This window comes from Opisthocomus hoazin, chromosome 4 (assembly GCF_030867145.1).
Source record: "Opisthocomus hoazin isolate bOpiHoa1 chromosome 4, bOpiHoa1.hap1, whole genome shotgun sequence".
Lineage (NCBI taxonomy): Eukaryota > Metazoa > Chordata > Aves > Opisthocomiformes > Opisthocomidae > Opisthocomus > Opisthocomus hoazin.
The window spans coordinates 65,818,798-65,832,942 of NC_134417.1; the positions used below are offsets into that span (position 1 = coordinate 65,818,798).

Below are 14,145 nucleotides of genomic sequence, written 5' to 3' on the forward strand. Positions count from 1 at the left end.
TTACTAAATGTTCAGTTATGGTATCTATGATAAATCCTTCTTATGTTGATTGATTGCACAAGTAGAGGAAGCAGGAGTTTGTTCTGCAGTTGATGTTTTAAAGGATAAAACTCACATGTGTGCCTATGAGAAGTGTCAGCTGTACAGGTATGGATTTTTTCAGAACAGTAGTTCTCATTCAGTTTTCATTGCCTGAACTCCATCCTAACCATGTCAAATGGGCTGTAACAAATGGTAGCAGTAAATAATATGGTTTTGACGGATCTGACATTTATTATTAGTGAAGAACCACTGGGATAGACAGCATATCCTAATTCTGCTCCATGTGTATGTGCTCTGCACATCTGCAGAGGTGTTAATCAGGAAGCTGCGTGATGCCCCTGGTCAGGAAGGGCAGTCGGTTCCAGAGTGGGACAGCAGACATTGAAACAAGCTGGCACGCCGTTTCACTGTGTTTAAAAGCCATTTGCACTAACAACCTACATGAAAGACCCAGGAAACACAATCCTGCTAAAAAGTGACTTAAAGTAAATTAGATTAAGTAGTCATTGCGTGTTCCTACAACAGCACAAAATAAAGCGCCTTGTGTATCCCATTGCCTGAGGAGCATTTCCTATTTGCAGGAAATTCTTCTCTTTTTTCTGTTAGTGAATTAGCAATGTGATTTGGTGCATCACGGTTTCTTTTCCACTCTCCAGAGTCTACGTAACAGTGTCTGAATTTTTTGCTGCTGTAAGAAATTGGGGAGAAGGGAAGGGGAGAAGTTCTGCTTACAGGGGCAAGAGGCTGCTGGTTAGCAGGTCAGTGATAGGTACCCCCGATAACGAGCAGAGCATTTTAGCTCCCTGAGTTAGGGCTAATGGACCAAGAGGCTCCCGTAGGGCAGGGCTGTAAAGGCAGTGCTCCAGTGGAGATGTGATAGGTGGAGTGCAGTGGGTGCCTTTGCCTGGCATGGGGCAAGACCACAACACACCCACGTGCAAGCAGAAGCTTCCATCTCAGCAAGACCTCAGTCAAACCTGGAATTTAGACAGGGAAAACCATCCATGGACCATGATTCCTGGTATACTGCCTCTTCTAGGAGCTGCACCTCATTGTCTAACTCCGGGTGAGCTCCCAACTCATGGGAGTCAGCAGCCTGGAGTACAAGGAGGAGAAGGTCACCTTGGCTATGCGCTGAGCAGCTGCTTCTCCACCTGCAGAAATCCGTAAGCCCCACCCAGCACAGCAGGATGGTCAGTGGTCAGTCCTGCTGCACTATTGGGCCTTTGGCTTCCTTGATAAATTTGGAAACATTTTTGTATTTCTCTGCCCGTTACGAGAAATATAACCCCTTTGTGCCCATTTGTGAGCAGCTACACAAGTATTAGTAAAAGATGCTTTACTTAGACAGTCTGAGAACTCTTGACTGAAAAATAAAACTAACTGACTTAGTACTTGCATCTCATAGGCTAGGTTTGGTACAGGTGATGACTGCTCCTGATCTCATTGACATTCTCTGGAGCTGGTTTTGGTATTTGCACCTGGCCCTGCTGTTATGTGAATTATATATGTAATGTGAATTATGGTGAAACATTTATGTACCAGGGAATATAATCACCTCTAGCTGTGTTTAAAGTGTATACAGCATTTGATCTGAAAAAAAAATTTGTGTTACCCTATTAAATAAAGCAGGAAGGTTTCTGGAAGCCAGATGCTGTGAAGGATTTTCTGTATGTGTTTTATAACAGCTATATTTTATAACATGTTGTATGCCCACACTGCTAGCACAAACTTGCTTTTCAAGTCTGTGTGCATGCAGCCGGGCATGTATAACAATCATTATAAACAAATTTGAACTTTCTAGCTGGACTGGTATTGTCTTTTGAAGTACCAGCAGAAAGATGTTCTGCTCTCCACATTGTGGAAAGCAGAGATGTCTTTTTATTTGCCTAGAAAAACTGAGTCAACCCTGCAGAGATTCTGAGTCTGTATTTCTAGAGAACCTTTGTGTTGGAGTTCATTTTACTGCTTGTAAACTGGATGAATAACTATCTGAGCCTCAGTGGGATTACTTTTGTCTTTCATCTGTTTCAGTGAAATGACAATATTTCATTTAATTAATCAGGAATACATTCTCCATTATATATTTATAAAGGCTTCATGTGTGTTCTGAATCATACCCAATTGCTCATTTCTCCAGCTGCAGACCACTTCTGCCTTGAAAATTATGTGCTTCATCACGTAATACAAATATCTGGCTTTCTCTATGATGCAGAATGTTATAAAGTGAGTAGATACAGCATAGATTTTACTTTAATTTTCAGTTAAACTTACTTTCCACATTCTGTTCAGGGAGAAAAAGGAAATCAAGGTTTCCCTGGACTAAAGGGATCAATAGGAATTGGCCTTCCTGGACCAAAGGTAAATCCTAGGTTTGTGGTAAGGAAAAAAAGGTAATTTTTTTCTTCCTTTATTGGTTACATCATGTGACAGGTCTTTGAAGATAAATAGAAGGCAAAGACATTGCAAGGCAAGTGCCTGCTGCTTACTGTCAGCTTTGCAGTCTGTGAAAATCCTAATTGTCATTAAGGAGCAGGCTCTGAAGTAGGGTCTAGAATGAAGTCATGCCTGTTGGCAGGAAAACAATATTAGCCAAATTATGTGTTCAGTTATCTTAGATATTTTTCAGGTATTACAAAATGTCCTTTTACTTGCCAGGCTTTGACAAAATAAGAATTGCTTTTTGACTAATGTCTTTTAAGGGCTTAGTTTTATTTGACTCATCTTTTTTTTTTTACAATGATTGAAGCCCAGGCCTGAATCTTTCCTTACTCAACAACTTCCTGGTTGATATAAAATTTGTAAGAATTTCCTACACATACCTCTTCCCATCTAACAAATTTTGCACAAAGGGAATTTAAATACTTTGGCTACTTATTAGTGATTTTCAGATGTGCAGCTTCTGATGGGAGCAGCCTAGCCAAAGCAAACCAAGGCTCACGGTCAATGTGGCTGTGCAGATCAACTCTGGGCATACACCAGTGAGAGCGGTGTGCCCAGGTGGAATGAGCGTTGATGTAAATGCATGATGCCATACACCAGCTTTAATCCACAGCATATGCCTGGGCCAGCTGGGCAGACCCTCTGCAATAATTAGCTGCACTAATAGCTGAAATACGTAATTTATTGTGAAGGGTCTGTCTGGAAAGCCTGAGAAAGAAACCCATGGTAGTCTTCACGGGAGAGCAGAGATGATCAGGCCCCCTAATTTTAGGAAGTTACCAGATAAGCATTCAATCCCCTCTGTAGTCACCTGAGGCAAGCAGTACCCACTCGGAGCCCCAGCCATTTGATGCTTGCACTAATGATGTTCATGGTACTATGGTCTACACAAGCTCACATTATACAGCACTTTCTTAGACTTCTGTATTATTCAAGCTACTACAGCTTGGAGCTTTTATGCAACCGTGAACATCAAGCTCTTTCACACAGATTAAAATTTCTGCCTTCTAATTCTGTTTTCTCTCAGATGCCAAATGCTGCATACTATAATAATAATTGCAATATTTTTACTGTTCTTCATCTTCTATCTTGACTAATCTTCATGACCCAATGTAAATCTCTCCAAATACTCGCAATTTTTCTGTTTGTTATTAATATAGCAGACCTGTCACACATGAAAAGACATGGTTTAGTTCAGTAGGAATTTCATATAAGTGCCAAATAACAAAGACATCAGGTTTCAGTGTATAAGACAGTAGGAGCACCACCATGGCCAGTAGATTATATTTGCTCCCTCTTATGCTGTCATTAACTTTGATGAGGTTAGATTCAATTCATGGAAAGGTAATGGAAAGTAATATCCTTTGCTGGATGTTATGATTTTGTGAAATAGAATAAAACTGTCTTCCAAGAGCTCACTTAGTGGAGACTGGTTTTCTTAGTGCTGTGGAGGAGCTATGTACAATTTTCAGGTTTATGCCAGTTTGAGTAAGATCGGAATCAGACTGAGAGAGTCAAAAGGGTTCCTTAAAATTGATAGCAATCACCACGGCAAACGCTGTAACACGGAAGGTATCTATGTGATTCCATTCGCTGGGTAATAATGAGGAATAAATATAAAAATGGACAGTAATTTAGATAAAATTCTGTAAGATTTCAAGTGAAATGCAAGGTGGTCAGTAACTTCCAGAGAGAAGAAAAAAATGTCCTGCACAATCTGCTTCTTGAAGAAATGTGTAATTTAGAGACTGAATCTTTTGATAGTATGTTTCATACCTGCATTATGTATCTTGAAATACCATAATGTGGAACCCTTTCTCTTTTGGAAATCGAGAGGTTTAGTCACTTGAGTAAGAAAGTGCAGAATTGCTTCTAAATGTGAAACTACGTACTTTACAGTGGATGTAACAGTCCAAGCATGCCTTTGCCTCTGTTGTTTGCAAGCTCCCAGTTTTTGATGCGGGTTCTAGACAAAGCTGCTGTGAGTCTCAGTACATTGGCTGATCTGAGGCAGTTACGTCTCTCCATAGGTCTGGTCTGAATTAACACAGGTCCAATATAAATGTTGGTTTAGAGTTCAAGAAAATCAAAGTAAGAGTGAAAAATTATATATTCTCAACATTTGTATAAAGATGTATTTACCCCTCACTTCTGAATTAAGGTAATTTTTCATAAAAAGTTCTTAAAGATATATTTACTGCCCATCTTGCTTTCTCTGAGAGCCTGTTTTTAGATGTTCTCTTCATAATACATATGGGATAAGCCAGCCATTCAAAAAAAAATAAAAGCATCAGAAAATTTATCTTAAAAGCTAATTGAACCAGAACACCAGCTCTGACTATCAACAAAACTGGAGTTACTGACTCTCTTTAATTGGGTTATTTCAAATTAGGGAGACTATGGAGATAAAGGTGATCCAGGGAGCAAAGGTGCCAAAGGAGAGATTGGAGACTCAGGACCTCCAGGACCAAAGGTAAAACACATTTTCATATTATTTTATTTTACACAATAGAAATTAGACAAATTTGGCTTGTGTTAATTGTCTCATTCTACATGTTTTCAGGGAATTTGGGGAAGAAAAGGTGAACCTGGTCTTTCAGTAAGTATGTACATGAATTAATTTAAAAGATAGGAATTTATTTTGGGAAAATATTTAAAGGTTATGTGATGTTACACAAGATTATTTATGGGGCATTGCATTGCCTGCACTTTTTAAAATAAATAAATAACTAAATAAATAAATTTTAGCATTCTTAAAATGAGAACACAGCAAATTAATTAATACTCTTTTTCAGAGAGAAGAAGTTATCAGACTTATCAATGAAATATGCGGTAAGCTTTCCAATATGGAAAAAAATATAGTTCTGATTGAACACACTGAATTTATATTGACTGAATGGGTTTGTCCTCTGCGTGTTTGTGTGTAAGAATACCACTGATGTGAAAACAATGCTTGCTATGTTGCCAGAACTATACTAGAAGTAATTTGGTCCAGCTCTGTTTCTGTTTATCAGTAACTATAAATTAATTCACTAATTGAGCTTTAACTGACTGTAAATCTGATATATGAGTTCAATTCATTTTTATGAAGGTGGTTTCTTATAAAATGACTGAAATGATTATTCTTCTAGGTTGTGGTATCAGATGTAGAGTAACACCACTGGAACTAGTATTTGTCATTGACAGTTCAGAAAGTGTTGGACCAGATAACTTCAATATTATCAAAACTTCTATGAAACAAGTCATTGACAAGGTATCGGCCAACCACGCTACAACCCGCATTGGCATTATCAACTTCAGCCATAAAGTGGAGTTGGTGTCTTCTCTGAAGCAATACACAACCAAAGAATACCTGAAATCAGCTGTTGATAAAATGCCCTACTTAGGAGAAGGCACATACACAGCTTCTGCTATCCAAGAAGCCATTCAGTTGTTTCAGGCAGCACGGCCAGCAGTAAGAAAAGTGGCTGTTGTCATAACAGATGGACAAGCGGACGCTCGTGATAAAGTACGACTGGATACTGTGGTAAGAGAGGCCCACGCTATGAATATCGAGATATTTGTCATTGGGATTGTTCAAAGGACTGATCCTCATTACGATGATTTTCTGAAAGAAATGCAGCTCATTGCAACAGACCCTGATGATGAACATGTTTACCAGATAGATGACTTCATGACGCTTTCAGGTAAAAGAAACTGTTTTAGTAAGAGCAAACTTGAAATAAGCACATAAATTTTGGCCTTTCCCATCGCAAAAGGCAAGGCAGCCTGCTGAATGGCAGCTTATGTTTCGCTTTTGGATGCAGCTCTTTCTTCTGTTTCTCTTCCTCTTTGGGCAAATTAAACCTTTGCCAAATTTTTACCTCTTGCAGAAACAATAAAACACAATGAACATCAGTTTTCTGAGCTGCCTTTGGGGCAGTCCTCTTTTGTGAGAGTTTGCATCAGCCTTCCTTCACAATCCTTTTGTGCTGGGCCATGGTTTCATCCCACATTTCCTTTCACCTTGACACAACTTCTCTGTCTCTATTTCATATGGCTTTTGCCAGTCTTGGAGTCCCTCCACTATCTCTTACAAGCACTCTTTTGGGTTTTTTTCTGAAAGCCAAAGGGAAACTGACGCTTTCATCCTGATTCTAGGGAAAAAGTGGTGGAGCAACACACATGGGAAAAAGGGGTCTGCCAGGACATTGTAGATTTCAAACTGTGGCTTGAAAAAATCCTGTGGCCACAGTTGGAATCAGGAAAAAATCCAGAGGAAGCCTATAATTACCCATGAAAAACAAAGTACATTGATCTAGACTAAGTGCAGACTAGTCCTATAAAGTATATTTTTCCTGAGCATAAACTTATTTTGCTGTGCTGAGCCTGTGGATGGAGTTAAATCTGGATTTAAGGCGTAAACCATGAGAAGAGAGTCTGGTCTAGGTTCTGGTCCCAGCTCCGATTAAACTTAGGGCTTTGACTCAGGCTCCAGCATTCAACATAAAAGTATTCCCAGTCACTGAATTTTTTGTGCAAATAAGTAGAATGGGTCACCTAGTTTTTCTTTTTCCTTTTTACACGTAAACACTTACTTTCCTTTGCTCTGCTTTTTTTTTTTTCTTCACTGTTGAACTATGACTTCTGCTGGAAAAAGGGACTTGGTGTTTTTATCTGTTTCTTCTTAAAAGAACGAAAGAGCCTTAAAATCAAATAATTCAGAGAGTGCATTACTCTATTACATTTGCATTTTGACATAACTTCAGAAGATGGTTGTTCACAGTCACTATCATTAAAGATTTAGGGTTAATACTGCACTAAAAGCTTGTGGTGAATCATTATGATTTTTCTTGATTACCCTTAATAAATTTCATCATTTTGTTAACATTTCAGCTCTTGAAAATAAACTGATCACAAAAATCTGTGAGAATGTGTCTGAAGTCTACACCAGAAAAGATGTTGTATCTCCAAGTCCAGAATCTGAAATTGCTAATGAAGTTACTAATAGCCAGTTACCTACGACTACTTCGCTCCCTACAGAAGGAATCCGTTACCCAGTAAGTAAACAAGTAACAGTTATCAAATGTTTTTAAAAGATGTGTGTCTTTATTTGAATTGAAATACTCTTTATTTCACCATTCACCAGTTTTTTAGTATGTAAATAATGTGTCATTTGGCTAGACCAAAAGGTTTGAACAAAACTTTTAAAGTTAGAGTGAACTCATTTAGAACAGAAGCAAGCCTACAGAAGAAAGAGGGCAATACCCTTTCTTAGCTGCAATAAATGGCAATAGTCCTCACATTTTCTGTCGTTCTTATTCATCTTAGAAGTGAGTTAGAAATCTGGCAGATACATCTGTATTTGGGCAGATATGTAGTGTATAAGGCATTTATTTATGTGCAAGCTGATTGCTAGTACCATGCTTCTTGTCATGGTGACGCACTCTCCAGGTGTTACTAAGCCTTCCATATTGTTTTGCTTTCCACACTGGGCTTGTACTTCTAGGACTCCTCATTTGTGTCACTCTTCGTTCTCCAGCTTTAAATTCCTACTGCCCTACATTGGGGGTCTACCCTCCAACACGGTGCTGCTGCACCAAAGCTTATTAGATTTTTGGTATTTTTCAGCCACTGTCTTAGCATCAGAGTAGGATATTTGTCAACTTTACAGTATATCAGCACTAACTGTCTTGGGTGTTTTTATTGCTTTACCTAAAAATAGCTGATCATAAAAACTGAGCGTTACTTGGCCCTATAACCTGTTGAATAAACTATGGAAATATTTGATGTATAAACCTCTATAGCTGCATGGAACGGATATAGTGGACCACGATACTGCTGTTTAAATATTCAGTGAATTGCATACAGATTGGAGCTAATTAAATATTACTGACCTAATGTGGAGGAGTCAATAGATTAGCCACTATTAGCCACTATTAATCCTTTGGATTATTGTTTATGTAATATCATTCATAATTAAATAGTTCACTTTCAAAATTCAGTTTAATTTTTATGAAGGAGAGCTCCCTTAGTAGGTGTGATTGATTTAGCTCTGGGGCTTGTAATACCTCCAGATAGATCTGTGTGACAGATGAGGGTCAATTTTGACATTCTGTATCATTAAGAAAATAAATGTAAACCTGGATTTACAGATACTGATTTTATAAAGTGTCACAAGGATCACAAATAGGATTAGTTGTAAGTGATTAGATGCTCACACACTTGGTTCTGGCTGGTCATGGTTATAGTCAAATCTTCAAAACAGTTGAATTACTATCAGAAATAAATACAGCCTTTTTGTGGACCTGGAGAAGAAATGCAATATGCAAAGGACTGGATGAATTGTCTGCACATTTACGTTTCACCTGGACTTCAGTTTTCAGAGTCCCAATGATTCTAAAGAGTTTTCTTAAACTGACTGTGTCACTAGTGGCCTGTAAATGGGAAGATACTGAATAGCATCAAATTCCTTCCTGTTCTCAGTAGGTAATCAACGTGTTGGATTAATGATCTAATCAACTAATGGTTACTAAGATCCTTGTAAATCTTCTTGAATATACTAAAACACTAGACAGGCAAAATTTTATATAATAGTCTTAATTTGAAGAGCAGGGTTGGCTTCTTAGCGCTTCTGTCAAAGCGAAGTCTAGATTTCTAATGATTAACTGGCTGTTAGCTAGAAATAGGAAAATGGGTGATTTGTCACGTGGCTTGATACAGGCAAAGACACATCTATGAGACAATATTATTAACAGGATGTGGTTCCCATAGCACAAGTTTTGGAAATTTTTGCTGTACTCAAGGGATTCCACATCTAAAAGATCTTTGGAGGAACGTAATGTACATGCATTTTTCCATCAATGACAAGTACCCTGTTCCTCCCGCCTGCCATTTTCCATTTCTCGACAGATTGAAAATGTCAGATCATTCCCAGTGAGTATACTAGATGCTAAGAAGCACTGATTTACCCGAGAGTTCCTTCCATATTTTGTTTTATCTATATTACAGACTAAGCGGTGACTGAAATGTTGCTTCTGTGCAATTAATTCGGCTTAAGTGACTAAATGGAAGGCATTACTTTGCCTTTTCATTTAGCTCTCTGTGTCAGAAAATGCATTTGTTGAAATTATAGTCGCGTACTGAGTAATCACTAGAAGGAGGTCCGAACCCACCTGCTGTTAATGGTATTTTTTCATACATTATTTACCAATAGTTTCCTACATAATTCTCTCAATTTTTGTCTCTTAGCATCTGAGCCCAGACAGAATTTTAAGTTACAAGACTTTGATTCCTTTTGCAGCTCAGTCCACCACTGACCAGATATACTGAGCCGCTGCCATCTGCTCAGGATCATACTGCGACCACCTCTGCTCACAGAGAATCAAGATTTCCCCCGCTTTATGACATATCTGAAATCAGCCCTCAGAGTCCAGCTGTCAATCCTTTGTTCAATGTAACTGCTGCTGAAGATCACCACCTCACTGTGTTGCAAACACAGGTAGCAACAACCCAAAAAGGTAAGTCATAAATACTATCCTCAGATACTGGGTATTCACCGAAACCAACCAACCAGCAAACCTCACTCCCTCTCCCAATATAGTTACTACATTTTATCACCTTTTGTTTTTCTGGTGCTCTGGCTGCAGACATCACACAGAGTGAGAGCCAGAGTTTCAAACCTAGGTGATGAACAAGCCTTGTGTACCAACTGTGTGCTTAGGTATTTAAACAGCAGCTTGGTTCTTACATCAGGAGTTAGGCAGTCTCATTTAAAACTGATGCTGTATTTGTTTAGACTTGTTCAAGTGGTAACTAAAGTAACTCATTAAGAGAAGTGGAATTTGGCTACAAATGTGAGAGAAGCATATATACTCCCAGGCACTACAAGAAAAGAGAGGGGTGCTCATCTTACTGAAGGAGGCACTCCTAGGATAATGTAACTTATCCACAGATCCCAAGCTAACTCTTACCGATACACTTTCAGATGCAAGGTGCTTGGAACCTATGAAACCAGGGGATTGTCGGGACTACGTGGTGAAATGGTATTATGACAAGAATGGTAATTCTTGTGGCCAGTTCTGGTATGGAGGCTGTAATGGTACCAACAATAGATTTGAAACAGAAAAAGAATGTCGAGAAACCTGCATTGATTGATGAATAAGTAAGTTATCTCCATCAGGTCCTCCTTCAATCACCTTTTTTCCAGGCTAAAAAAGCTAAGGCTATTTAAATGTCTCCTATACTATACATACGCATCATATGTTTTATACCTTTGATCAACCTTGATACGTTTCTCTGAACCTTTTTGAGATGGTGGGACCAGAAGTGCATTTGATGTCATGGATTTATACAAAGTGAGGTTTTATGCTTTGTACCCTATTCCTTACCTTATAGTTTCTAACGTTGCATTCAATTTTTTTACCATTACTGAGGTTGGAGGGGGTATTTTCATAAATCCTAATTCCAGAACAGAATAAGCTGAGAGCTCATTATGTTATATGTGAATTTAGGAACATTTTTCCCCTTATGTATTGTTCCACATGTATCAAAACTCAGTTTTCCTTTGCTACTCACAGCCTACGCACTCAATATCATAAGGCCCTTCCACAATTTCTTGCAGTCACCCCTTTTCTTTACTCTTCAGAGTAACACAGTACTATCACCTCACTTTTTACTGCCTTCTCTAGATCACTTATGACTATATTGAGTACGACAGACCATAGTATACATCCTCCAGGGACTCCGCTGATCGTTTATTCCCTTTCCTTTGTTTTCTTCTTTTCACCATTATAAATTAGAAGACTGTCCCTCTCAAACCAGTATAACTTTCCTTTGGGGAGGGACCTTACATTTTGGAAATCCAAGCCGACTACACTAACCGCCTTAGGTCCACATGCTTGGTGAGTGAGGCATGGGCTTCAGAGAGCTTGCTTATCGGTAGTGCATAACTTCCTTTACCGAACCCGCCTGGACAAGGTCCTCTACAGCCTACTGTAGGTGACCCTGCTTCGGCAGGAGGGTTGGACTAGATGACCCACAGATGTCCCTTCCAACCCCTACCATTCTGTGATTCTGTAACCCATATAGTTCATCCCCAATAAATTGTATTAAATATTTTATTTCATCTTTCAGTACAGGAAAATTCTGTTGAACTTCAGTGTGTTGGTTTTTTAACATTTTAAACATTTCAGGAAAATTAATCAACTCCTTATTTCTTCTAGAAATGACTGCTGTTTGGAGTTTTTAAAGCTGGAAGTTCATGTGTATTGAGGAAGAAATGACTGAGAAGAATCCAAAACGAGGTGTTAACATGAATATATTACTACCATGCTCTACTGCTTTCCCCACTACGGTATTCACATTAACTAGATCCCTGTATAACGTATGTTATCTGCAACACCATAGCAATAACTTACAATCACACATACACACACACGGGAATGTACCTCTTTCCTCCAAATTTATATTAACTTGTTACTACTACATGTGACAGTGATGAAATTCTATTTTTAGGATTAAAATGTCAAAAGTGTTTACACTTAGCATTTAATGACAGAGGTCTCTTATTCTCCTGGAAGAATAAAATACGCTCTAGTTTTAAACAAAAGTAAGTGGTTCCTGAAATTAGCACTCTTAATACAGCATTTAGAGACATAAATTAAGATTTCCATTAATTAGAGTACCTCTTTGGAATGTAAATACCACAGCTATAAGTAATTAGAGGATTTTCTCCCCCATTAAAGTACATTTGTATTAACAACAATATAATTTTTCCAATTATAAAAGTAGGATTTTCATTCAGAATTACACTAAAACCAGGATTCTTCATGTCCTTCAGGCTAGTAAGTACACTTCAATTTCTCAGGGCCTCTGTGTTAAATAATTAAAACCAGGTCATTTCACTCTAATATATGCTATTAAATTAAAAAAGGGAAAAGCACTGAAAGATGTATATAAATGTTTACTTATATTCTTTGTACTTTCAGCCATAATCCTATATGAACGTATCATTAAAACTGAAAATTATGAGCATGTGATTAAAATGGAAAGCAATACCTGATAAAGAGTACTGCATTGTTATTTCTTTGCAAACAAAAAACTAGTATCTAACAGGCAGCATGGACAATTCTTGAGATGTTTAAACAATTGTGTGCACAGTTTCCCTCCCCTCCATGTAGCCAAACAACAGCATGTACACTACAAAATGAACTTGTTGGCAGCACATAGGATGCAAACTTAATTCTATGGCAATATGTGCATGAAGTACAGTTTAAAAGGTTGTGATTTTTTTTTTCCAAACATACAGCCTTGTTAGTGAGTTTCAAATTAGAAGAGAAAAAACTGACAGTGCCCCCCCCGCCCCGAATCCTCCTCTTATAATACTCAGAACTAGTATGACAATGACTCAAAAAAAACCTGAGGGCACAATTAATTTTTGTTGGACATGGAGCAGTAAAACTGAAAGACGTTACCTTTTGCTGTATGTCCTGCGATATCCTGAAAATGAAGGGACTCAGTGGTGCAGGACAAAATTCAAGCTGTTGAAATCAAGAACTAGTTTCCTTTCACAGAAAAAAAAAATCAGAAACTAAAATTGACGCAACTTTTAATAAATCTGTTACCTTTTTTGCATCAGAAAAATAAATTGCTTCAAAGTATACTACAAATGCTATAGACTGACTCTTGTGATAAATAAACATATAAAACTGGACATAAACAGCAAATAAAATAAAAGGTCAAATAAAAGGTTTCAAGCCTTTCTGTGCCTACTAGTGGCACAAAAAGATCAGGGAAATAAATAAATAAAACTACTGTTCAGTAATAAAGCCAGTGTCATCATACCAAGAATATCTCTGCACAGGAGACCTCTAACAGTGAGCAGATGTCCAAAACAAGAGAGGCATAAACACAAAGTTTAGGGAAAAAGAAGAGCAAGAGGGATAGACACAATGATGCTTTCAAACTGGCCAGAAAAAGTAGATTCAAAACTTAAAGGATACTAAAATACACTGTTAACATACTGTCAAACTTGAAAGATGTGTTGAGAGACTTTTTTTTCTAGGCTAGATATCAAATCCAGTATTCAGAGTTCATTTCAGTTAGAAAGGTAAGAAATGTAAGGCAATGTAAGAAATACCAAAACAAAGAGACAAACATTTTTAAGAAAAAGATTAGCATAAAATAGGACCCTCACAAGAAGAACAAAAATCATCTGAATAAAAAAAAAAAAACTCACCAGCCCATCCCAAAAGGACCCTCAGCCCAGAACAGCCTGGGGTCAGTAATGGCAAGCGTGATGTCCTACACTTCACCGGGAATGATTCGTTGCACTGATACAGGCAAGCACGTTATTTGAGTTAGAGACATAGATACAGATATCTCAACAGGTAGATATGGGGATAGAGATACGTATCCACATGAAGATACAGAGAAGAGATCTTTTCATCCAGAAAAGATGAAAAAATTGCACAGTTAAGCTCTACTGTAGATTATTTTACAGATAGCTATAAAAAACCTCTGAGCATAACAGATTCCAAGATCCGCTTCATTTCACACCTGCCAGGAATATATTAGGTTTAGATGCTCCTGGAAACCCACAGCATCAAAGCCCACTGGAATTGCAAGGAAGTCTAGGAATTTGCAGGATCTTCCAAATCTGTTCTGATCTTCTGTGCCTGG

The 14,145-nt window shown here is 38.0% G+C and overlaps 1 protein-coding gene across 2 annotated transcripts in view; it reads left to right on the forward strand.

The window, feature by feature from the left end:
• Positions 1–12,982, forward strand: part of COL28A1 (collagen type XXVIII alpha 1 chain) — a 79,578-nt gene extending 66,596 nt beyond the window's left edge. For both annotated transcript variants that reach the window (XM_075419297.1, XM_075419295.1), the window contains exons 28-36: positions 2,335–2,403; positions 4,877–4,957; positions 5,048–5,083; positions 5,280–5,316; positions 5,616–6,170; positions 7,360–7,523; positions 9,767–9,983; positions 10,451–10,627; positions 11,688–12,982. In XM_075419297.1, the coding sequence (XP_075275412.1) occupies positions 2,335–2,403; positions 4,877–4,957; positions 5,048–5,083; positions 5,280–5,316; positions 5,616–6,170; positions 7,360–7,523; positions 9,767–9,983; positions 10,451–10,620 (1,329 nt within the window). In that variant the 3' untranslated portion in view covers positions 10,621–10,627; positions 11,688–12,982. The remainder of the gene's footprint in view (positions 1–2,334; positions 2,404–4,876; positions 4,958–5,047; positions 5,084–5,279; positions 5,317–5,615; positions 6,171–7,359; positions 7,524–9,766; positions 9,984–10,450; positions 10,628–11,687) is intronic.
• The last annotated feature ends 1,163 nt before the right edge of the window (positions 12,983–14,145 follow it).